Source organism: Heliangelus exortis, chromosome 9 (assembly GCF_036169615.1).
Source record: "Heliangelus exortis chromosome 9, bHelExo1.hap1, whole genome shotgun sequence".
Classification (NCBI taxonomy): Eukaryota; Metazoa; Chordata; class Aves; order Apodiformes; family Trochilidae; genus Heliangelus; species Heliangelus exortis.
The window spans coordinates 5,624,641-5,647,103 of record NC_092430.1 but is presented as its reverse complement, the minus strand read 5'-3'; the positions used below and the strand labels follow the sequence as shown (position 1 = coordinate 5,647,103).

Sequence of the window (22,463 nt, the reverse complement as noted above, 5' to 3'; positions counted from 1 at the left end):
TTTTTGGCCTTTATCTACAAGTTCCCCAGATGCCTGGGGTCATGGTGCTGGCTAAATGTCAAGCCTTTGCTGCTTCATAGCTGATCTTTATTTTAATCCCTTTAACCAGCCATGAAGGTTCCAGCTACCTCCTAATTTTCAGTTATATTCATAGTAGTTGTTTATTTACCTTCAAAAGGAAAAAAAAGTTGTTTGTTTGGTTTTTACCTAGGCATCTACAGCTGCTAAAATGCCTTTAAGGGGACTCAAAGAGAAGTCAACAAGCTCTGAACTGTTGCAGGAGGTAATTTGTCATAGCAACAAATTTCAGAAAGGAAAAATATGTAACAATTTTTAAGAGCCTTAGTTTTCAAAAAACACTAGGTTCAAGAAGCTATTAGGGAGGCATAAGATCCAAAATAATAGATGCAAAAAAATTGTAAATAAAACCATTGAACTCCTGAGTTGCTGCTGTTGTTCACACTGGAAGAATCTGGTAGGGGAGGCAGAGGGGAAAGAAGGACCCAAATAGTTCAGAGTGGTGGGGTTTTTTGTTTTGGGTTTTTTATTTTTTTGTTGGTTTGTTCTAATACAGAATTTTAATACTTACAAATAATATTTTTTTAAACCAATAATTCTGTGTATGTACAAACCAAGAGCAATGCCTGTGTCTGGTGTGCCTGTTCCCAGGGGCATCCTGTGGCTCAGCAGTGGCCCCGCTTTGTCCTCCCCTGCCTGAGAGGTTTTCCTGCAGGGAAGAGCAGGTGAGAAGGGGAATGGTGTGGGAAATGACCACAGTTTCCCCTGGAAGTTGTGTGTATAAAGTGGATTTGTCAGCTCTAGGGGAGCAGCTGATGAATGCTCCTTTTCTTTGTGTTGGGGGAGCTGGTGGTAGAAACACTTGTTCAGGAGGAAAGGGTTTGAGGAGTTTTCAGCTGCCTTCTGAGGTGCCAGTGAAATCTGAGAGAAAATATTCCCAGGAGGGAGCTTTTGCAGGTGGATAACTGAAGCCAAACTTTTGGGCCAGAGCTGATGGGGATGTGTGGGAGGATATGTGTGGGGATCCCACTGCTGAGGCTGGAGGGACACAGGTTTCAGGGAGTATTTGTAAACGTTTTCTCTGCTGAAGTTATTGAGTATTAAAACCGTATTAAGACCTGTAACTTTCTTCCTGAAATGGCATGAAATAGTTTGAAAAGTTACTGGCCACCTGACAATAGCTGTGACTTTGTGGAAAATGCTTCACAGAACTGCCTGTGTCTCAGGTGGCTTCTGGAAGTGGCCTCAGCCCGGGAGGGGCACCCTGCAAGAAAGGGGTTGGGGTAAGAAATCTGCAACACAGGGTTTTTCCTTGCAAATGGGAAGAAGCTTTGTTGTGCTTTTTGTAAAACTTGTGTTATTAACTGCAGCTGAAGGAAATACAGGTAGGTGACTTCTCAGTCCTGCTCCAGGGATGACCAACAGGCAGAAGGAGATGGGTTTTGGGATGTCCCAGGTGGGGACAGGACTGCTCCCCTGGGACCCAGCACAGCCCCCTGAGGTGGGATCATCCCAGCACAGGGAGCAGCTCCCTGCTTGGTGGGCTTGGGCCTGCTGGGGGGTGCTGGAGGTCCTGGGCTGTGTCCTGGGGGTTGTTTCCACCCCACCTGCATGCCCGGGGCTCTTGGCCACCAGCTCCCACCTGCTCATTCCAGGAGGCAATTTTTTTCTCCTTTTTGCATCTTTGGTTGCTCAGATGGGTTTTCAGGTTTTGCCAGATGGGTTTTCAGGGCCCAGGTCAATCTGGGATAACTGAAAACTGCAGTGAACAATCTCAAGCATTTGGATTGTAATTATTTCCATCTGTCTGGTTTTGTTTATTTACTTTTTCAAGAAAGCTCCTGTAGTACTCCAAGCAGCTTTATTGTGCTAGGAATTTCTAGCCCACTGTGAAATCCACAGGATCCAGCCCTGGATTTCAGAAGAGACAAAGCTGCTTAACCCTTGAGGGAGGGGTGGAAATAGCAGAACTTGTGGGCATATCTGCATCTCTGAAGTTTTATTGCCCTGGTAACTGCAAGCAAGTTGTTATTTAAAAATCACATCTCTCATCCCCAAATGATTAGACTTAAGAAAGTAAGAGGTTTGGAGTTTTATTTTCTGGTTGCCTAAAGGCATGTAAAAGCCATGGGCTCTACTTCTTTTGACTGCCAAAATGAGCAGCTTTTCTCTCTTGCCTTATTCTTTTTTTGTAGCAGTCTCGAATCCTTCTGGAGCTCTTTGAAAACCAGCCAGCAGAAGATTATTGGGTGATGCTAAGGGAGAAGCAGAAGCATGAACTGATCAGCAGGACATGAGTATCTCAGTACCCCAGGTACCTGCTGAAATGGGGAGAGGTGATAACTTGGGTCCTGCTTAAGTGAGGGAGCACAAGCTGGGTCTGTACACAGCCACTGATGGACAAGATCCTGGTACAGAGGAGTTTGCTTCTTGCTTGGTTTCTCTTGCACTGTAACTGACTCCTTTTTAACCTTCATCTCTAGCAAGGCAGTAAGATGGAGTTTATACAGCTGTAGGAGATCCTCATTTGGTTTTTACTGATGTCTGGTGCATATTAAATTGTTTCTACCTTATTGTGAGCAATAGAAATCCAATATATTCTGTCTCTAATTTGTTTTGTTAACAAGACCTTGCATTTTTGACACTTGTATTTAAAGCTAGATGAAAACCTCTCCTAATTCAACAGAAATGCTGCTCAGGTTCTACATTACCTACCTGTAAGCAGCCATGTTATATTCCCTTATTAATTAAAATGATGCCACCCAGTGTTTGGTGTGTGCTACCTGCCCAGCACAGCCTCTTGCTTGCCTGGGTGCCATGGCAATCTCCTCTCCTCGGCAGGGCTGGTGTCTGAGCATCACTCGTAGCCATGGCAACAAGAGGTGACAGGGGAGCCTGAGCTGGCTGGTGCTGGGAGGTGGCAGCTTGCTCCTGCTGTAGTTTTTTTTTTTGATGGGTGCTAGTGCAGTCTGTAGAATCAGTCGACATGAAGGGCTGAGGAAGGTAAGGGAAATGAATTGAAACTGTTAATAAATTAGAGGGCAAAGCCCAAGCTTTCTTTACTAATAACACTTCCAAAATCTTTAATTTAGCAAATTGGCTGCTTCCCAGCTGAATGACTTGATATGAGAATAGGTTGTGTCCTCCTGGCTGTGTGACACAGAGCGTGGTGCTGAGCCCAGGAGGCAGAGGGACCCAGCCCGGTCACCCCAAGGCACCAAATCTCTCCTGGGTTTTGGTTCAGCTGGACCCAATGGCTTGGTAAGGCAGAGGTCAAGACCACGTGGAGGAGGAGGGAGAGAGATGGGGACACGGATGGGTCACGCAGAGGAGAAGCTGTGTGGTATGGAGAGGGAGTGGGCAGTGGGAAAACACACCCAGTAAATGGTTTGTGTGCCACGATGGGTGTAGGCAGGGTGTGCTAGGCTTGGCTGACTAAGGGGTGGTTAAGAAAACCAGCATGAACTTTTTCCCCTTCCCTTTGATGAGGGTGTTAAAAAGTCAGGGTTCTCCCTGATCCTTGCCTGAGTGCAACAGCAAAGGGACCACACACCCTGCAGAGCTGAGCCCCTGATCCTGTCAGAGCTTTACTTCTCTCCTCTCAGTGGATGGTTTGTGTGAGCAGCCACTGCACCCTCTGGGCTCCAGTTACAAATAACACAGCACTTACCTTGTCTTCAGGTACCTTGAACACTTCAGTTCCAGCACTGATTAATGCTTCACTGACACCTAAACATTCAAATCCTTATGAAAGAGTCAGACAACTTAGCTATACAAGATAAAACTTTAGATCTGTGTAGCTCAAAGGAGTATTAGTTCATTCTGTGTGTCTAGATGTGTAATTTTTGTGTTTCTCATCTGAAATAGCAATAATTTTTCCACAAACGTGCTGCATTTTTAGAGCTGCTTAAGAAAGCACAGGATCTCTGGTGTCTGTGAATAATTCTCCACTCCCTGTCACTTCCTAGGGGTGAGTGAAATACCAGCTTCCTCTGAAGAGCAAAAAAGCAACCACACAAGACCACGTGCTGTTTACTTTGGGCTGATTACTCACATGTTATGAGCAGCCAAGAGAGGAGAATGTTTTCCCCTAAGTTCTAAAAGCATAATTCCATCAAACTAATGGTTGTCTTTGCTTTAACAAAAGACATTCAGGAAGAGATGATGTCTCCCCACTGAGATATAAATGCCTGCCCTTGAAAAATACATCCCCTCTGCTTTCTGTTATCATTTTCAAGTGAGCCATCACTGCTTAGAGTAGATATTTACGTATTACCAGGGTTTTTTCTTTGGTATCACTTTGGTATCACATTTTACAAATTATTGTGGGAAGTTAATTTCTATTCCTTTGGTCAACCTTACTGTGCTGTCAATGTGTGCTTGCTCTCCTCTTTCTGTTCTGCAGGAAGCATGGGGATGGTTTTCCATGGGATGGTGTGGTTCCTGGCCTCAGGAACACTGCATGATTTCTCTCTGGTCTCTTTGAAGCCATCTGCACCCATGATGTGCACTTCATCTGCAGGCCACAGGCTTGCTGGTCTGATGAAGGGGATACCAGGAGGGATTCTTCCACCAGGCTTCCCCTTGGGCTTTTCCAGGTCTCTTGGAGCTCTTTTGGAATGTCTTTCATGCAGCAGGTATGGGAGAGAGCAGAGGCTGGTAATGGGCCTTGGTAATGGAAGATTAAGATCCACCAGTTGTCCACACAAGCCTGGGTTATCAGTGCTTGTGTTGAGTGAAAGAAATGAAGCTTTTCTATCAGCTGGGGAGGAGGAAATCTGGTTCTGTTCAAGCTGCCATGTCCCAGCATTGAGTACAGCCCATCCTGGCACTGCACACTGAGGATGTCTCCCTCTGCAGACCCGCAGCAGTGAATCCCAAAATACAGAAACAGACCTCAGCTTGTTTCAGGAATCATCTTAATGTTGTATGGCAGGGCACTAAAGGGGAAATTCAGACCTTACAGGTACCAGAGGCAAACTGCAGATGGGGAAAGGATTTGAGCCTGGAAATCTGCCTCTCTTTGCAGCTTTGTGCTTTGCCCCCTCTGCCATGCAAAATGCCTTCCTTCAGAATGGACCTGGGTGGTGTTGCTTCCTTTTTCATGTACCTTTTTTCCCCTTTTCTGTACACTTCAGTTTCATCCAATTGATGTTGCTTACACTCCAGACTGAGAGGCAACTTTGTGCCTTATGTTGTGATTTCCAGAGCAGAATTTTGGAATAAGAATGCAAATAGCTGTGAGTGTTTCAGGCTCTAAAAGTGAGTGCAGTCAACAGATGCCAAAGTTAATAAATCAAAGTGAAGTTCTGTCTCAGTTGCCTTCAGCCCGAAAGAGGACTGCTGTAGAAAAAAGCAGTGATGAAATCTGAACTGCATTAGCAATCCCATGAAGATTCAGGTCAGCTGGGTTGAGAGCAGAAATTAATGGAGTGTGATGTTTGGTGCAAGAGCTCCAGTAAATGTGGAGGTTTCACAACAAAATACTTGAAGGGAGTGTTACAGATGCACGTGATGCTGAGTGCCTGATCTTATACAAAAGCCTGAGGGCCTTGAAAATCAGAGGGAGGGCTTAACATCCATGTGAAAGTGAAAAATTGCATATACAGTGAAGGTCACAGTGACCTGGGATGCTGTGCTAACAAGGCTCTTAAACAGTGTGAGCTGCTTTTCACTTTGCAAACCCATTTTCCAGGACTGGAAAAAATAATAATGAAGAGAAATGTGGCTTGTTCCTCCAAGGCATTGCAAGTGCTTTCACTTCAGCTGGGCTGGATGTGTGCCACTGAGAAAGCACTGTCTGTCCCTCTCATCTCTGCTATCCACCTATTTCTGGGAGAGAAGCAGGAATTTGCCTCTGCATGTTTTGTTTTTTTTTTTTCCTCAGGAGGATGGACAATCATTGTGTGCTGTCCTGAGCTCCTAAGTGGGTAGAATTGCTTTTGTGGTCAATATCATGATGGGCTCTGTCCTTTTTTCCATTCTCTTTTGAACACTGTGTATTCTAACCTGGCCTCGAGAGCAGTGTTAGATTAATAGGAAATATCCCTGATATGCTGGCAGGTGCCTCAGTCTCAAGGCAGAAAACTGGACACAGTCCCTGCAGGGAGCCAGACTGCAGCCTGGCTCTGTGTTCAGGGTTGTCTTCTTCACACTCACTAAAATCCTGCTGGGTTCAGTGAAAGTCCTGGGTGAGCATCTGAGGCAGAACTTGGTCAACCAAATTTTGGGGTCTTTACCATTTCTTGATGTATGAAAATGAAAACTGCAATGCTGCAGTTTGGTAAAACCAAGCACCAACTCTCTCCTTGACTTCAGAGTCTGTGGTTAAATCTTTGTTGGTTTTTCTTTCCAAAATCTTCAAGTGTGGTGGACTTTGAGAACTGTTACTTCTGTACCAGTGACAGTGAAGCCACTGGGTGTGAGGACCTTGCTCTGTTCCTTTCATGGGAGGGCATCCTGCTCCTCTCTTTTTCCTTGGTTCTCAAATATTATTTTGTAAAAAGCCTCAGACAAAATGACTGAATTGTGCTGGGCTTCCAGGAGCCAGCAGAACTGAGAAGCAGAAAGAGGTGAACTGGAGGGGGGAAGCATGGACTTGGATTACTGGGAACAGGCAGTGTGTAGCTCCTGGTGAAGAAGGCAGAAAAGTCCCAGCTGCAGTGAACACAAGCTAAGAAACTGCTCCCTGCTGGGAGGGAGGGAATGAACCCTTCCTTTGCATCTTCAGCTGTGTTTAAGTGTAGCCAGGTGTGAGGCACCAATGTCTCCAGAATCCTTCTGCTTTGTGCTGTGCCAGCATCTCTTAGGTTTCCCAAAGATCTTTCTCTAATTTCTGACCTGTAATCAGGTGAGGCTGAATGTTTCCAGTGGTTTTGTCTGCTTGAGTTCTTATGCTTCTCAATTACTGGCACGTGCTGAATCTTTCAGATCATGAAGGATCTTAAAATGGGCAAAAAGTTAGAAAACTGAGGTGAGATCATCATGGTGCCTGCAGAGAAATTTTTCAAAAAACATGTAAGGATTAATTCATCTTCCTTCACCTACAGTTTCTTTGCTAGAAGCCTTCTCCCATGTACATCCAAGTGCTAATTCTGAGCAGATTGGAGTCAGAAGCAGTTCTCAGAGAGGGTGAATGGTCCTACATAAGGCATCTTCCCAGAGCTGGAAGAGTAAGAACTGTCTCTTCTCTGAAGAAACATGAACGTGTGGTTAGATTTGTCAGTGAATTTCTTTTAAATACTGTTAATCAAATTTAGAGGTTCTTGATTTATATTTTAATGGCATCCAAAATATAGAATGTTGCTAACTGTTTTAAACTGCAAATGGAAGCAACTGTGTTGAACACAGCTGGTCACATGCACTGTAACTGAATCTGGCAAAGGGAGATTTTTAATTTTTTTTTTCTTTAAAGGTAGTGGAAGAAAAGGATAATTCTATTTGAGAAAAAGGAAAGTGAAAAGGAAAAGCATTTTCAGATGAAACATCCCTACATCCTCTCTGACACATCAAAAGAAAAAGGTAAGGTAGTCATAAGTATAAATTTCATTTTGTTGTACAGAAATACAAACTGATAAAATAACTTTGAAATATCTCAGCTATGAGAAAAAGAATTGAGGATGTGTTGTGTTTGGACTCAGATTCTCATATCAGCCACCAAAATATCTTTAACTTAAGTGTAATTTCTTGTTACTGCTCTCATGAGAGTTATCTGTTTCCACTAAATTTGCTTCCAGTCACTCACAGCTTTCTGAAATCCAGTTTAGAGGTTGAAAATAAATGCCTGTCCCACAACTCATGGTTTACAGTAAATGCTAAACTGTTACAAGTAAATGTAAATGTAAAAAAAATGTAAAAAAGTAAATGTAAACTGTTATTGCAGGTATAGTTGAGGTTTTCTATTGCTTGTCATCTCTCAGAATCAGAAACCCATTTGTTTTAACAAATCTTTGTTGTGTGACTGGTGGGGAGTAGCAAAGCTCCAGATGTGACTTTAGGGAACTCTCTTGGGTTGAGAGCATCGGGGCAGGCAGTTGCCTCAGGTTTTAAATCCCATATTTGCAACTATTGATGAATATAAAATGGTTTTTTTTGTTTTGGGTGCAGGGAATGCTTGAGAAATAAAGTTAAGTGATATAGGGATATGCTACAAAGATGACATTAAATTGGAATTAAAGCAAAGTAAATGCTGTAGTGGGAGAGGAGGCTGAAGCATGAGTCCCCTAGACTTACACTTGCATCTTTTCACTTGCAAAGGCTGTTAAGGCAGAGCTGAGCATTTTACTAAGTTTTTCACAGTTAAGAACCAGGCAGAGTGTTACTTCCAGTTGGTATCTAGGTGGTAACATGGTATTTTGTGGATGACACTGACAAAATTGGTAACTTCCTCTGGAAACTGCTTGCTTGAAGTATATAAAAAAATGCCACTTATTTCTGCAGTGTGAAAAATAAGGAAGAGTGGCAGAAAATTACACCAAACCTACTGTGATAATTGCTCATTGCCAGCCCAGCCATGTGGTACCTCTGTTGTGCTTATCAACACCACAGCTATTACCCTTTTAGGTAGTGATCTGCAAATGTATCCCCGTGCTGTACCCTCACAGCACGAGTAATTTGTAGATATTAGATCAGTTTTACACGTGGGTGAACTGAGGTATAGAAGCATTAAGAGCATAGGGTAAAGCTCATAAATTTCATCCTATAAGTAGGATTGTTAGTGAGGAGGCAATCTGCTTGCTTCTTTCAGGCTGCTACTCATTCCCTACTCTGGGAATGTGTACACGACTTGCTGCTTTTTTTACTCCAAGAAATGCACTGAAAATTGCCTCTGAGTTGCACAAAAGTTGAAAGGATCAGATGCAGTTCCTGACCTGGTTCTCACAAGGTAGGGCACTGCCATGAACTTTAAGGGGCTTGGGCTTCAAGGAGCTTTGGATCCAGGACCTCAGTGGGGCTTGTGTTTTCCAGTGGGATCTGGAGTCCATGCACACCTCTTCACATGCCAGGTCTGTGAGAGACCAAATGAAGGGCACAAACATCTCTTTTCATTGTGCCCCTTTTTATGGTGTCAAACTCAGCCCCTCAGCTCTAATTTTACTTTAATTGAAATAATGATGTATATCAGTGAGATACATTGGTCATCTTCGTCCTTTCCCAACTGCAGAGCCTGTGAAGTCTAAGTCATAACTGGGTATTTGCACTCTCCTCCCCTTTTCTCCCAAACAGTAAATTCCCAACCATTACTTCCATTTAAGGTCCATGTGCAGGAAAAAAAAAAATCCTAAACTTTTCTGCCCTACCCATTTCTCTTTTCTTTCATTTTGGGAGGGTTTTTTTGATTATTATTCTAAAAATGCACATGCCCAAATATTCTTTGGAGTCATGCTATTAGCATATACTTACCAAATCATCTCAGCTTTTCCTAGGAGCGAGTCCTTTAAAAGCTGTGTCTTGTATTTTAATCTTATTAACTCATTAACTTGAAAAAGAAAGAGATAAATGCAGCATCAGACCATCTATTATGTCTGTAATGAAGGGTTAGGCATATATTTTCTATGGCAGCCTGCAGGGAGTTATCAGAGTCTCTAAGGACATTTTATGTTGTATTCATGCTAGATTCTGTCTTTATTCAGTTTTCTGAGTGTCCTCAAATTTTTTATTTGGAGAAAGGGTTCACATACTATCCCTTAAGCCACGTTGTGAAGAATTCCTGCCCCATGGGATGCCTCAAGCTTCCAACTTTTGCGTCCATTGGTGACGGAGGTTGCTGCCACAAAAGGCTCTCTAGGAGACAGGGACCTTGAGAAAAAAAATCTGGCATCAGCAGCTATGTTGTGACCTTTTCATCACTCAAGTGCCTGGCTGTTGCTCTGCTTTATTTATCTGAATGGTTTCCAAAGGGAGACTCTGGAGGGTGGGGGCAACAGCATCAGTATTATGGTTAAACCTTGTTGGTGGTGATGCAAAGATGAACACATGAGAAGCAATTGCTGAAAGTGTGAGGCCTGCGAGTGAAATTTCAGGGGAAATTCTGTGAGGTTTGGAAGATGACATTTGATGCAAAAGGAGGAAGGAAATCCCAAACAAGAAATAGCTCGAATCCTTAACTCCAAAAAACAAATGACTTCAAATGAAGCAAATTTTTTTGTCATGGTCAACAGTTTTACACTATGCAATTTGTAACGTAATTGGCAACAGAAGTAATTTTGAAACACAAAACTGAAAGGCTCCAAGAATAAAATTTCTAGGTCTGTTTTTTTTTTATGGGTTTTTTTTGTTTGATTTGGCTTGGTTTTTTTTGTAAAAATACAGTTTTTACAGTGTACAGATTGAGCCAAATGACTTATTGCACCAGTAGACTGGTGGCATATGTTTTTCAGGTGGCTATCCCCCAGTGTCTTCCTACAACTCCTCTTCATGTCTGTAGAAGGCACAGGAATTCCTTCCAGGCCTTTTAAAAATAAACTGTTTTTCAGAATCACAGGCTAACAGATGGAGATGAGTTGCTGTCATCAGCTAGCCAAAGTAAATATAATTGCAAAGAGTTTTCAGCAATAACTATGCATAATTATGCAATTCAGTCCTCTTCCTGTTGAACTTTGGGCGGCTGCATAGATCTAGGGATGTACCTGACCAGTTTTCCTGTTGGGTGGTAACTTTGTACAGAGCTTCACCTACATGAGGAATCACAAAATCAGAGAATATGAGGCTTGGGAACAAATAAGAGCCCCTAATGGCACATGTGGGCATCTACAGGGAGCTGGTCTGTCCCTGCTCTGATGGCTCAGTTCTGGGACCTCTGTGGTGTCAGTGCCCCTTTGTGTCAGGGTGGGTGATGAGCTGTGTGTGACACTAAGAAAAGGAAGCAGCAGGACAGGCTTTATGTCTTCTGATTCCCAGGGTCAAACATCTTCAGAGCTGATTTCCTAGGGTGTCATGGGCACAGAGAGAGATTCCTCCTGATACTGCACCGATTTCCCCAAAGTTAGCTGAAAATCCAGAGACTTGCTCTGGATTGTGCTTCAGCCTATGCTTCAGTTCATGTGCTCTTGCTGCCTGCTCAGTAATTTGTTGGGAATACAGTGAAGAAGAATCCAGACTTGGCAAGCTGGTGCTGCAGACAGATTTTGTCAGATGAAATCCCAGTAGACATTAGTCCAACATCAACAGCTCCTGAGCTATCACATGGGAATGTGCAAGGAGATAAATCCAACATCCTAAAGGGTGCATCCTCTATTTCAAGGGGCAGAGAAGAGAATCTGGCTAATGTAATTTTTTTTATTCTTTTCTTTGTCAAGTTGTTCAGAGAAATGAGGAAAAATGCTGGTTCCAAATGCAGATACAATACTGTCTTTTCTTGACTACTTCATTTAAAGTTGCTTAACTCCTCTCTCTTACTTTTTCCTACATGTGAAGAGAGGTTAATCCTGTCTGCCTTTACCTCAGAGAGATTGTGAGGGTAGATTTTGGAGAAGTATTTGCTGTCTATGCAAAGAATCCACCAGTGACTGCAAGGGAAAAAAAACCCCAGACATATCATTGGGAAACTCCATCGCCAGTCGGCTACTTTCTGGAAGTGGAGTGTTACATAAACATCCTTGAAGCTTTGCAGGAGGGGTGACTTTCACATTGCATCTGTGGGGCCTGACTAATTGAGCTTTGTGTCTGAAGAATGGGGATCGAGAGGCTAAGGAAGTGAAATCCCCAAGGTGCAAGCTGGGCCTCCTTCTTCCCATGGCCTGGGCTGTTGCTTACGTGTGGAAAAGGGGTCTCGGAGCCTCCGGTACCACTGAGCTGATGACTGGGAACCTTGTGGGTCCTGCGACCCAGCCTGCATCCCACCCTGCTCTGCCCTCCCCAGCACTCTGGGAGCTGTTCTGCTCAGCCCAGCAGCCTGCAGTGAACATGCCCTTGCTCAGAAGTTGCTAACCTACCTGCAGACTAAAATCTGCATTAACTCAGTGGCCCAGGTCCATTTATGCATGAAAAGCCATGCAGACCATGCAGCTCTTGGCTTCTTCTACAAGCAGAGGGAGGAGAAGGCTACCACCTTCAGGAGCTCTGAGCTGCTCCCTGGAGGAGTCTGCATGCTTCCAATGATTCCTTGGGAAACCAACATCCCATCACTGGTGCTGTGACAGCCAAAGTTAGGCAGCCCCCTCCTTCATCCAAAACTCACTTGAGGGCCCAGCTCTCCACAGCCCCACACCTTGTGCAAGGTGGAGCTTTATTTTGCACACACTTTGTCAAGTTTTGTCACTACTCCCAGGCAGCAAAAATAACCTGTTGCCTCCTCTATGACAAGACACAGAATAATGGTTTGCACATTTCACTTTCTACATAGCAGCTCTCAGAGTAACAGCTCAGATTTAGCAGTTGGAATGGCAGTGAAAGGAACAGATTTACAAGCTGAGAGAGCCAATGCCAAACTGGTTAGGAAAGAGTAAAATCTGAATTCCCAGCTCTTTTTCTTTTCACAGCTGTGAAGAGTTCAGTGGGTTGAACTGCAATCCTTCAAGTTCATCTGTTGACTCCAACACAAAACTATTATAAACTGTGCCTCTAAAACACGTGATGAAACGTTTCTTGAGAGCTATTTATTCCAACTGCAGCAGAGGAAAGTTTTCAGAACACCCAGCATTTGGTAGAGGAAAGGTCTCTGGAGCTTTGCAAAAGGAGGAATTATTTGCATACCAACGTAAGTTGCTTTTTGATACTTTTTCCTGCACTATTGAATAAAATAATGCTTCAGAATTCATTACGCTGTATGGAAACATGGTTAAGTAGCATGAAAGTATGTTTAAATCCCTGGCAGAATATTTTTATACACTTTTCTTTCTTTAATCATATGAATTGGGGGGGTTTATAATTCAGCATATAACTCAGCACGATTCAATTTTAATGATTTTCTTCCCTCTCAATGGTTTTTGTATCTGAATAACAGTTCATTTGCTTACAATAATAATGCAGAGGTGTGATGGACTGCAAGCTTTAGTAGGTGTGTCCTGCATACTTACAAATGACAAGGTGGAAGGAATGGTTTGGGGGTATCATTTTTCAGATGGTTTTTTTCACATCTTTAATCAGAAGTTTGACCTTTCATATGCATGTACATTCTCCCCTAGGCTTTTGCTGTGCCAAAACCCTTTCCATGCTGAAGATGGACCATGCAAATATGACCCAAGCCATGCTTGATGCCGAATCCCGCAGCACAGAGAACAACAACAGCAATGAGTATTTTTATATTCTGATTGTCATGTCTTTCTATGGGATCTTCCTGATAGGGATAATGCTGGGCTACATGAAATCCAAAAGAAAAGAGAAGTCATCTAATTTGCTTCTGCTCTACAAAGATGAGGAGAGAGAATGGGGGGAAGCGGTGAAGCCTCTACCAACCATATCGGGGCTGAAGTCTGCCCAGATCCCCATGATGCTGAACATGCTGCAGGAGAGCATGGTGCCATCCCTGTCCTGTGCTATTTGCTCCATGGAAGGCAGCAGTGTCAGCTCTGAATCCTCCTCCCCAGACGTGCACTTCACCATCCAGGAGGAGGTGCTGGATGCTGAGCTGGGGGAAGTCTCCGAAACACTCCTCAACGAGAGCAGCGAGGGATCTGCTGAGAACATCCACAAGAACTCCTAGCACTTGCAGGGCTCTTCTGATCAGCTGCCAAAGCATAAGTGGAGCTCCCACTAGGAATCTGTGGTTCTACTTTCCTGCTCTCCAATGAACTCTCAACAGGTATCTGTGCCCCAGAGCCTAAGGTGTTCCTGAGAGCTGGCAGGAGAAGGAAGCAGTGGTACCCACCTCCAAAGTGTAACTTGCACATAATCGGGATGCTTAATTTTAGTTTTGCCATTATTATTTCTTACCATAAGAGCTCAGAACAAGGAGAATATATATATCTGTATTTTAATGAGGTAACTATTACTGGCATGTCTCTGCATATTTTGGAATTGTGCAAATATCTGAGAAATACTTAGGGAATTTACCCTAACACAAGTGTCTGGTTGTTAAAGGCAATGGGTAATGCTCATTCACACAAAACTGTGACAGAACACAAATCTTAATCCTTTTACTGTGGGTTTTTCTTTTTTTTTTTTTTTTTTTTTTTTTTTTTGGGGGGGGGGGTGTTATTAGGTGGGGTTTTGTTCGTTTGTTTGTTTGTTTGATAACAAACCACAGCCAACAGCATATTTGCTCAATGAGGCTTCAAAACCTCAGAATTTGTTGATGATTTTTTGAAGGCAGATTGTAGCACAACTGGAGACTGTCTTCAGGCACAGAAAGAATGGAAGAAAAAAGAGGCACTGAATTTCTAGGAAGTTTGTAAAGCCCAATTTCAGATCCATGCCATTATAGCTACCTTTGCTTAAGTTATACCTGTGTGGCTGGGTCAGGTTCCTTAACTTCTGCTGCAATCCAGCTTTTGACTGAGTTACTAGTAGGAAAAGTGGTTTTGTTTTTTGCTTCTGTATTTCGTTAAAGACATGTTCATTTGAACACTAGAGGATAAGATCTGTAAGTTAAAAAAAAACAACACAAAAGCAAACAAAAAAAAAACACCTTTAAAAGATCTTTGTAACAAGGTGTAAGATGTAGAAAGGTTTGATCAAATGCTGCTCTGTTACACCCCATTGAAAAATAAGTGGAATTCAAAATAGAATTTAACCTAGAGTGAAATCCTGGCCCCACTGAAGTCATTAACTTAGTCCTCCCAACTTCAGGGGACATGCACAAGATTTTCAGCTTCTCTGTTGATTTAAATTTTCCATTTGAGATCAGTAAAACTCTACCCAGCCTTTCTGCTGTATTTAAGCCAGTGTAGATAAATATTGCATTACATCCTTTTTTATCAGCTTCCATGTGACATGCATTTCTATGAAGTCCTTAGTAACTAGTTCTTAAAGCCACCACAAACTTCCCTTCCTAATTTAATGGTACTGTGATTTTTTTCAAATGCTCTTTAAATTAGTTACTGAACTATTGCACTGTTAAAAGTAATACTGTTAATATTGTAGCAGTGTATGATTATTTTAATCATACCTTGAGTTTTATAATAACTTATTACAATGTTTGGATTAGTTCTGAACCATGAGGGCTAAAGAGCCTGAATCTAAAGCATTGCACAGCAAAATGTTTGCAAAATGTTTCCATGTATTTCCTACACTGAAATAGCTCTGATTTATCCATTGGTGTTAGAGGCTGAGAAGCAGCTTGAAACACACTGAACAGCAGAAATGACCTTGAGGCAAGAGCCTGCTCTATTTCTGCTGTTTGGGAGGGAGAAGTTGGGTTTGGCTTGTAGGGTTAATAGGATGGGATGTAGCCTGCAGAGGTGCTCTGTCTCTCTCTGAACAAAGGCTCCATTGTGCTCAGAAAGGGCCTGATTTGATTCAGACTGAAAGGCAGTGGGAGTTTTTCAGTCGACTCCAGTGAACTTAGATCAGTCCATATAAAGCTTTTTGGTAGATTTACTCCAAAAGAGGCTGTTTTAAGTTTGAAAGAAGCCAAATTAAGTTTGGCACTTTGCCTGGAATCACTTGAATCCTGAAACTTTCCAAATGAGACTGACATGCACGAGTTGTCACATTTTCCATTGCTTTCTCCTTCATCCTTTTACTTCGGTATAAATGTGTTTGCATCTGTAAAAACTGATGTATATAATTCCTAACATTGGGTTGTATATAATTGTCTCATGTATTTAAAGTTTATTGTTTCTACTGGCACTAATTTTTATTTAAATAAAGAAACACATTTCCTGGAAAAGTTTCCATGTTTGTTCACTGCGTCAAATAGATTTCCAGTAATAGGACTGCGCATAACGTGTACAGGATCCTTTCCTCAGCCTCTTTTTGAAATAATTCCTTGTGTTTGACAGGACTGAAGCACTGTGGGCTGCTCCCAGGGCTAAGCCAGGTGCCCCAGATCTGATTTGGGTCCATACTGGCTCCCTGGGGCACAGGGCAGCTCCTGCCCATGTGCAGGCAGGGCTGCAGGGACCCCCTAAGTCCTTCTGCAAAGAGCTGGGGGTCTTGGTGGGCCTGTGAGCAGGCTGAAAAAATTGGTTTATGTCATTATGTTATGACTTATTTAGCCTCTTGAAAACTCTGCATTTTGAGTTTTGATTTCCAGTTTGTGTTGTAGCACACCTGACAAGGTGTAGTTGAGGTTAAGGGCATGTGTCTGACAGAGGTCTCTATTCCCACTGGATTCCCAGTACTTGGTCATGGTGTGCATCTGGCTTTACCACAAGCTTTGAGCCTGGGTGTCATTTCTGTTCTGTCATTTCCAGCATTAAGGACAGTGAAGGTTTTGGGATTCTGGCTTCCATTGCAGTGCCTAAGTGTTTAGAGGCAACTTTGTGCTCCTCTTTCAAGCTGTGACACCGTGTACAGGGCACAGGCACTGTCTGAGACCTACTTGATGGGGGTAATTTGATATTGTTTCAAAAATCAGGTTGCTATCTTGTTATATCTTCTTGCTTTTCCATAAAACTTGTTCTGTGCTCTGCTCTCCTGACTTAAATCCTATTAAATAATTGTGGGGCCTGTTCACAAGCTTCTGTGGACCTAAAGCTACTCACCAACAAGACTACGTTTCCCTCCAGCAATGTAATCTCCCGGGACACTCACAGTGTCCTGGAATTAGGGGGTCAGTAATGTTGCATCTTCCACATTTACCCAGGCTGCTGTCTCTGGTTCAGTGTTTCCATTGCCACAATAATGAATCAAGAGACTTCTGACAGCACTGGTGATAAGAAAGAAAAACAGAACAAAATGTAAATTACAGCTCTACTTTACAGATCAAAAAGCCAGCTTATTCCAGCAGTTTCTTGCCTTAAATTGAGCTGCTATAAAGAGAAACACTCTGCTTTGGGGTCTGTTTACCCTGAAGTGGGCTAATAGGCATGAAAATGTGGCCACTTTCTTGCAGACTGTGATAGAACTGTCCTTGGCCCATGGCATTTGAGAAAGCATGTGTGATAGTTTGATGTGTATTTGTCTTAGTCCTGGGGCATTTTCCTTGGTCCAAATCAGTATTTTCATGGCACTAGGGTAAAAAAAAAAAGCAGAAAAAAATGGTTTAGCTATAAAAATGAATTGGATGTGCAGCTGAATGCAATGATGTCTTGAAGACAGCCCAGTGACCCCAGACTACCAGGTGGTTGTTATTCTGAAACAAAAGAAGCATTGTTAATCTTGAAAAGCTACAGATTGAAGGGAAAAATTGCCCCGAAGAAGCTTGTTTCAAAATCCTTTTGACTACCAAGGAGTAAAAGGTAACTTTTAAAGTATTTTTTTTTAAAAACTGAAAGACATTTCCAGTGTAATTCAGTAACTGAGTAAAACCAGATTCAAAGCTGTTACATTAGCCTTCAAGCCTATTGCCTTGAAGACAGAATGGAGATAATTTTATTTTTACAAATGCATTCTTTTCTATAAAAACACACTATTTAGGCTTGAATTTCTTGGCAGTGCTGTCCTTCATGCATGTGCTGGAATACCTCCTTTGCTAGAACAGGAGAAGATGGCCACACATGGCATATGTACATGGTCTGGCTCTAGGACATGTAAATTTAAGTGCCACACCAGGATCTGTGAGAGAAGCTGGGTGATTCACAATCCTAAATCCTACCTGTGGGTCCCACAAGGACTCACCTGTAGGGTGACTTATTCAACAGACTCAACCTACTGTGGAAATGAATCAGAAATACAGAACTCCTCTGTCCCCAAGAGAGACACAAGATCTCCCAGGCTTTTCCAGGACTGCTGTGCTGGGCACCAGGGAAAGAGGGAAATGGGGAGGGAAGGTGAAGGACTAGAAGAGAATCTGCTTTCCCAGGGCTGCAGCACAAGCCACAGATCACTGTGAGTAAGGGCAGAAGGCTCACCTCTTACAGCTCATTGCAAAACTTTTCTCCACAGCTTGGTCCTCTCACAGTGGGTTTCCTGGATCTGTCTCTTCCTCAAACATAGGTCCACACCTACCCAAATAATCAACTCTGTTCTCACAGGGCTGGAAGGAAGGAAATCAGTGCAGCTGGACAAAGACAGGTGTTCTGCTCTAGGACAATGAGCACACAGATCTCCAACCCACACTGCACTTTTATTGCAGCCACTTCAATCAAGAAAACATTAAACCCACCTGCCTTTACTTTTCACCTCAAAATTTCAAGACCCAGCAAAGACAGATGTCCCCACCATGCCACAGGTGAGCATTTTCAGAGAGGCTCAAAGTGGGGTGCTGGTAAGTAGAGTTGGTTGTGCCAGATGGAATTGTGCTAAAGCTGGATTATGGTCTCCTGTGGTTATTGAGCCATAATGTTTGCATTATGATCTTTTTGGACCTTGTTCTAATGGGAAGATCATTTCTCCTTGGGTTCAGAGTTTCTTTTTAGATTTACAATACAAGCTTTGGATCTAAGAGGCATAAAAATTAATAGAATTTTTTTGGCTATTGTCTTTAAGCACTGATCTTATTTGCCTTTGCCTGTTTGCTTGATTTGCTTTTGTATTCTTTCAGTTTTCACACCCTGCTGCAGTTCCTCCTGCATACAGACAAAAATAGCTGCAAGATGAGCTGCCACCTCAGTACATTGACACTACTGTATCTACCTCAACTAGGGAAGAAAATGGAAAATAATACAGAAATCAGTATTCACCAGAGGTTTGCAAAGTTTAAGGTTGGTTTAGTTTGGGTTGGATAAGGTTTTGTTATGTTAACCAGCTTAGATTGAGACTTTTGCCAAGCAAATAATTGACTAAAAGAAGGATAATAAAGGGTACTGAATGGTGCATTACTGGCTGTGTACCCGTCTCTCTCCCTGGGTAACCTGTTTAATTGTCCTCTGCTTTACTTCTTTATCAGATGATGCCACTTATATTCCTGTCTGTGAGAATATGATGTGTTCTTGATAGACATGAAAGACTTGTAATGCTCAGGTGGTTGCTATGATATAAATGCAAAGAATTTGCCCACATAGAAACAACAAACTTTTTTGCCCCTCTTAATACTACTGAATTATAAAGTAGCTACTGGCAACAGATGACAATTGCCAGCATCTGTGAGTCTCTGGAAGAGTGCAGGTCAGTAGAAGCCATATAACAGGGCCTTTTAGCACGGCTGATAGGAGAGATGTACCAGTGAGCAGGTCAGTAGCCCTAGGATGTGTCAGTCTAAATTCCCTTGCTTTGGCTAAAACTCTTATTTATAGACTGTAACCAAGAGCACATCTTCATTACCTAAGGCTGATGTAAGAATAACTACTCTGAGAATCTCAGGGTGCTGGGCTCTGATGGAAAGTGAGAAGAGACAGATGATTTGTTACTCTTTGTGCTTGGAGGTTGAACCTCAAAATTAATGAACTTCCTCTGGTGTGAACCCCAGCTCTTTAGGCAGGGGCAACATCTGATGTCCTCATCTTCTGCAGATTACCTCTAAATGTTAGGTCTGCAGCAAGCCTGCCATGGAGCTGGGCTGCACCCTGGCCTGGGACAGCTGTGTCTCATCCCAGCAGTGCAATGTTAAGCAAGAGGATGTGAAACACTGAGTGTTCATTAGAGAATTTGAATTCTGTCCTAGAGAATACACAATGGATGAGACCTTCTCTTTGGGAGGAAATGTAAACCATGTGCCTCTAAGGATGTACATCCCCCCTTCTCCCTCTTCAGATTACAATAAATTGATGAAAAAAAAATTTCCTCTAGGAGGTAAGAGAGGAAGGCAGAATGTTGCTGCTAATTTAATAATGTGTATGGAGTTATGTGGTAGCAGACAGATAAATCTTCAATGTTACAAGGACAAGCCCCATTGGTGCCTCTTTCAAGACCTTAGTGGAGCAGCATCTTATAATTTCCTTTGCAAATACCTGCTGCTGCTGCAAAGTGCCCCATTGCTGTTGCTGTTAGCTATAGCAAGCTAATGAGTGTCATTAATTGCTGTTCATTGTCCTAGCACTGTGCTTCTGCTGCACTGGGAAATGGAAATGTTCTTAACACTTGTAGAAGCATGGAGAAATTATGTGGCTTTCCATACCCAGCACTGTATGAGAGCTCCTTGGAAAGTCTGGGGCTGTGCACACATCCTGAGCATGTGTTGGTTTTGTTGGTTTTTTTTTTTATCAGTTGCATGGGATTTTACACCAAAGGATGCTGTTGACTTTGGATAGAAAGGTGTTATCTAAGAAATGACAGTGAGGCAGATGGGAGATGTGATGGTAGCACCTACCCATATTTCTGGAGGAACTGCTCCTTGTGCCTTCACCGAAGGGAACAGCAGTAGCTCTGTCAGATTCTGTTCCTTGGGGTTTAGCTGTCCAGTGCTAAACTTCAGTCACTTGTAATTAGCTGGTCTTTGGCCAGGATGTGTATCTCAGAATCTTACTGTAAATTTTTTTTCTCTTATATTAATCAAGGATGAAACATCAGATGAAAAGGACTGTGCAGCTTGCCCCTGTGGGGAGCAATCATTCTGGAGGTGCAAATGGCAGCTGACAGAGCTCCCCTTCATCCATGGTCATCATCCTGCACTGCCAAGCAGAAATCTTCCCTTAAACTGGCTGCTCCAGGTTTTTACTGCTTCAGGTGAGCTCTATATACTGTATTAAATATTTGGGTGGATATTTGCATACTTAGTTATTCATTTCTACTGTCACAAAACTCATGAGCTACATTTAAAATACCACAGGATTCTTTGTGCCAGTTAAGAGAATTTTTTTCCTCAACTTGTCTTCCATGATCTTGGGTTTGTCTTGTGAAGTATGATAAACAGGAGCAATGACAATATTATATTCATAAGGAAAGAAGAGAAAGGAACATTCATATGGAATAGGCAGAGCGTTGGGATTAGAAGTGTCCAGTATTGGAATATTTGTGAGATACATGTGTGCCAGGAAAAGATCACAGACCCAGGAGTTTATAGTGAAAGTACTAAGCTCTTTGTGTCCTTGTATTTATGATGTCTAGACAGACAGTGAATTTCCTCTCATTTTTTCTGTTAGGAACCATGCCTGTTTGAACTGGGAGAGCCCAATAAATGGACCTCTGTCTGTATACAAGCTCCTAATGTACCTGTTTTTTTCCCCCCTCACTACAATTTTTCCACAGGATTATAGCCCAGGAGATTTGTTTTTTTTCTTTTCTAATTTTCTTCACATAGCTTAGGACACTTAAATCAGGTTGAACATGATATTTCCTATTATCTGGCACTTTACAATGCTGATGGCTACAATCTCCTTTGAGTAGTGCACTATGTGCTCTCCTAGCAGCCATACACAATTCACACAGTGACATATGGTTAACATCAGCTTTATAGGGCCCTGGAAACACAAGGGACTCTGTTAGTTTTTTGTGTTATATAGAGAAACACAGAATTTGTTACTTCTGCTGTGGGTCACCGGTTCAAATGCAAACTCAGGACAGCATTAGCCAAACTTGGTGAGGGGATGTGCTGGCTTTTGAGATACTTGGCTCTGTGAGACTGGCACCCTCAGCACACTGAAAGGAAGAAGTTTGAAGGCAGAGGAGACATTTTATGCTTCAGTCTGCAAAAGCAGCAGCAAGGCTATAAATTGGGTGATGGCAGTGAAATGACTGACTGGGGAACTGGGGGTGTCCCCAACCAACTGACCTTCAAGCACCCCTGGCAGGCTGGGGAAGAGGTGGGGAGCACTGAATCCCCCCCAGCTGATATCTGCTCACCAGAGCACAGTTCCAGGCAGCACCACTCACAAAGCTCCTGTCAGTGTGGAAGCTGGGACTGATGGGGAGCTGGCCACGTTCTCAACCTGACCCTGATTTTGAAGGGGTGGATTTTGTCACAAATCGTACAGATGCAGTGGCATCAGGGTTTGGGGAGGGGCAGGTTTCAGGTAGGATTTAGGGAGATAACCCTACATGCCCCCACCCCCTTCAAGCCAGGAAGTTGTCTTTCTAAAACAATGTCACTCCCTTTCTTTTATTTTTTTTTCTTTTTGTTCCCCCTGGGTTCTGGAAACATGCACTTTATTGCTACACAGCAACTTCCCTGAACTCTATCTGGGAGATTAATTGTTTATTGAAGAACAGGCAGGATTTAAATTGTCATCAAGAGACCCATAAAAGTAAGCATGTAAAAAGTGTTATGGAAACAGAGCGTGGCCCCTTGGAGTTTTCAAGGGTGGAAGCTGGGCTATACACACGCCCTGCGTCCTGCTCCTGCACCCCTTTGCTGGGTGCACACGTGGAAGGGAAGTGGGAGTCATTATTAGTCCTGGAAATTAATGAGTCCCTTGTGATGTAATTTGCTTTAAGTGCACCTTTGCACACAAACTGATTTTTTTTCCAGGCAGGCTGCTGATTTTGTGTGTGTGTGTGTGCATCTTGTACGTCACTGGGAACACGCTAATGGCCATCAGGAACATTTCTTTTGGAATCCTCACAGATATCCCAAGTGATCCAATTTG

The 22,463-nt window shown here is 42.8% G+C and overlaps 1 protein-coding gene and 1 long non-coding RNA gene across 4 annotated transcripts; one reads left to right on the top strand and one right to left on the bottom strand.

Moving 5' to 3' along the window:
* Positions 1-2,091: 2,091 nt before the first annotated feature.
* LOC139799645 (uncharacterized) lies at positions 2,092-2,872 on the bottom strand. 2 transcript variants are annotated; one of them, XR_011727388.1, is made up of 2 exons: positions 2,734-2,872; positions 2,092-2,497 (listed from the first exon to the last, which is right to left on the bottom strand). It is a non-coding gene; the product is annotated as an uncharacterized lncRNA (long non-coding RNA). The 2 variants fall into 2 exon arrangements; XR_011727387.1 differs by having other exon boundaries at positions 2,092-2,273.
* An 11-nt stretch (positions 2,873-2,883) lies between these two features.
* KCNE4 (potassium voltage-gated channel subfamily E regulatory subunit 4) lies at positions 2,884-14,113 on the top strand. Of its 2 annotated transcripts, XM_071751775.1 has the most exons (5): positions 2,884-3,021; positions 7,433-7,539; positions 8,765-8,902; positions 12,498-12,715; positions 13,143-14,113. In XM_071751775.1, exons 4-5 carry the CDS (start codon positions 12,592-12,594, stop codon positions 13,658-13,660), a joined length of 642 nt encoding a protein of 213 aa, XP_071607876.1. In that variant the 5' UTR covers positions 2,884-3,021; positions 7,433-7,539; positions 8,765-8,902; positions 12,498-12,591; the 3' UTR covers positions 13,661-14,113. The 2 variants fall into 2 exon arrangements, with proteins under 2 accessions (XP_071607876.1, XP_071607877.1); XM_071751776.1 differs by lacking the exons at positions 2,884-3,021; positions 7,433-7,539; positions 8,765-8,902 and having other exon boundaries at positions 12,296-12,715.
* The last annotated feature ends 8,350 nt before the right edge of the window (positions 14,114-22,463 follow it).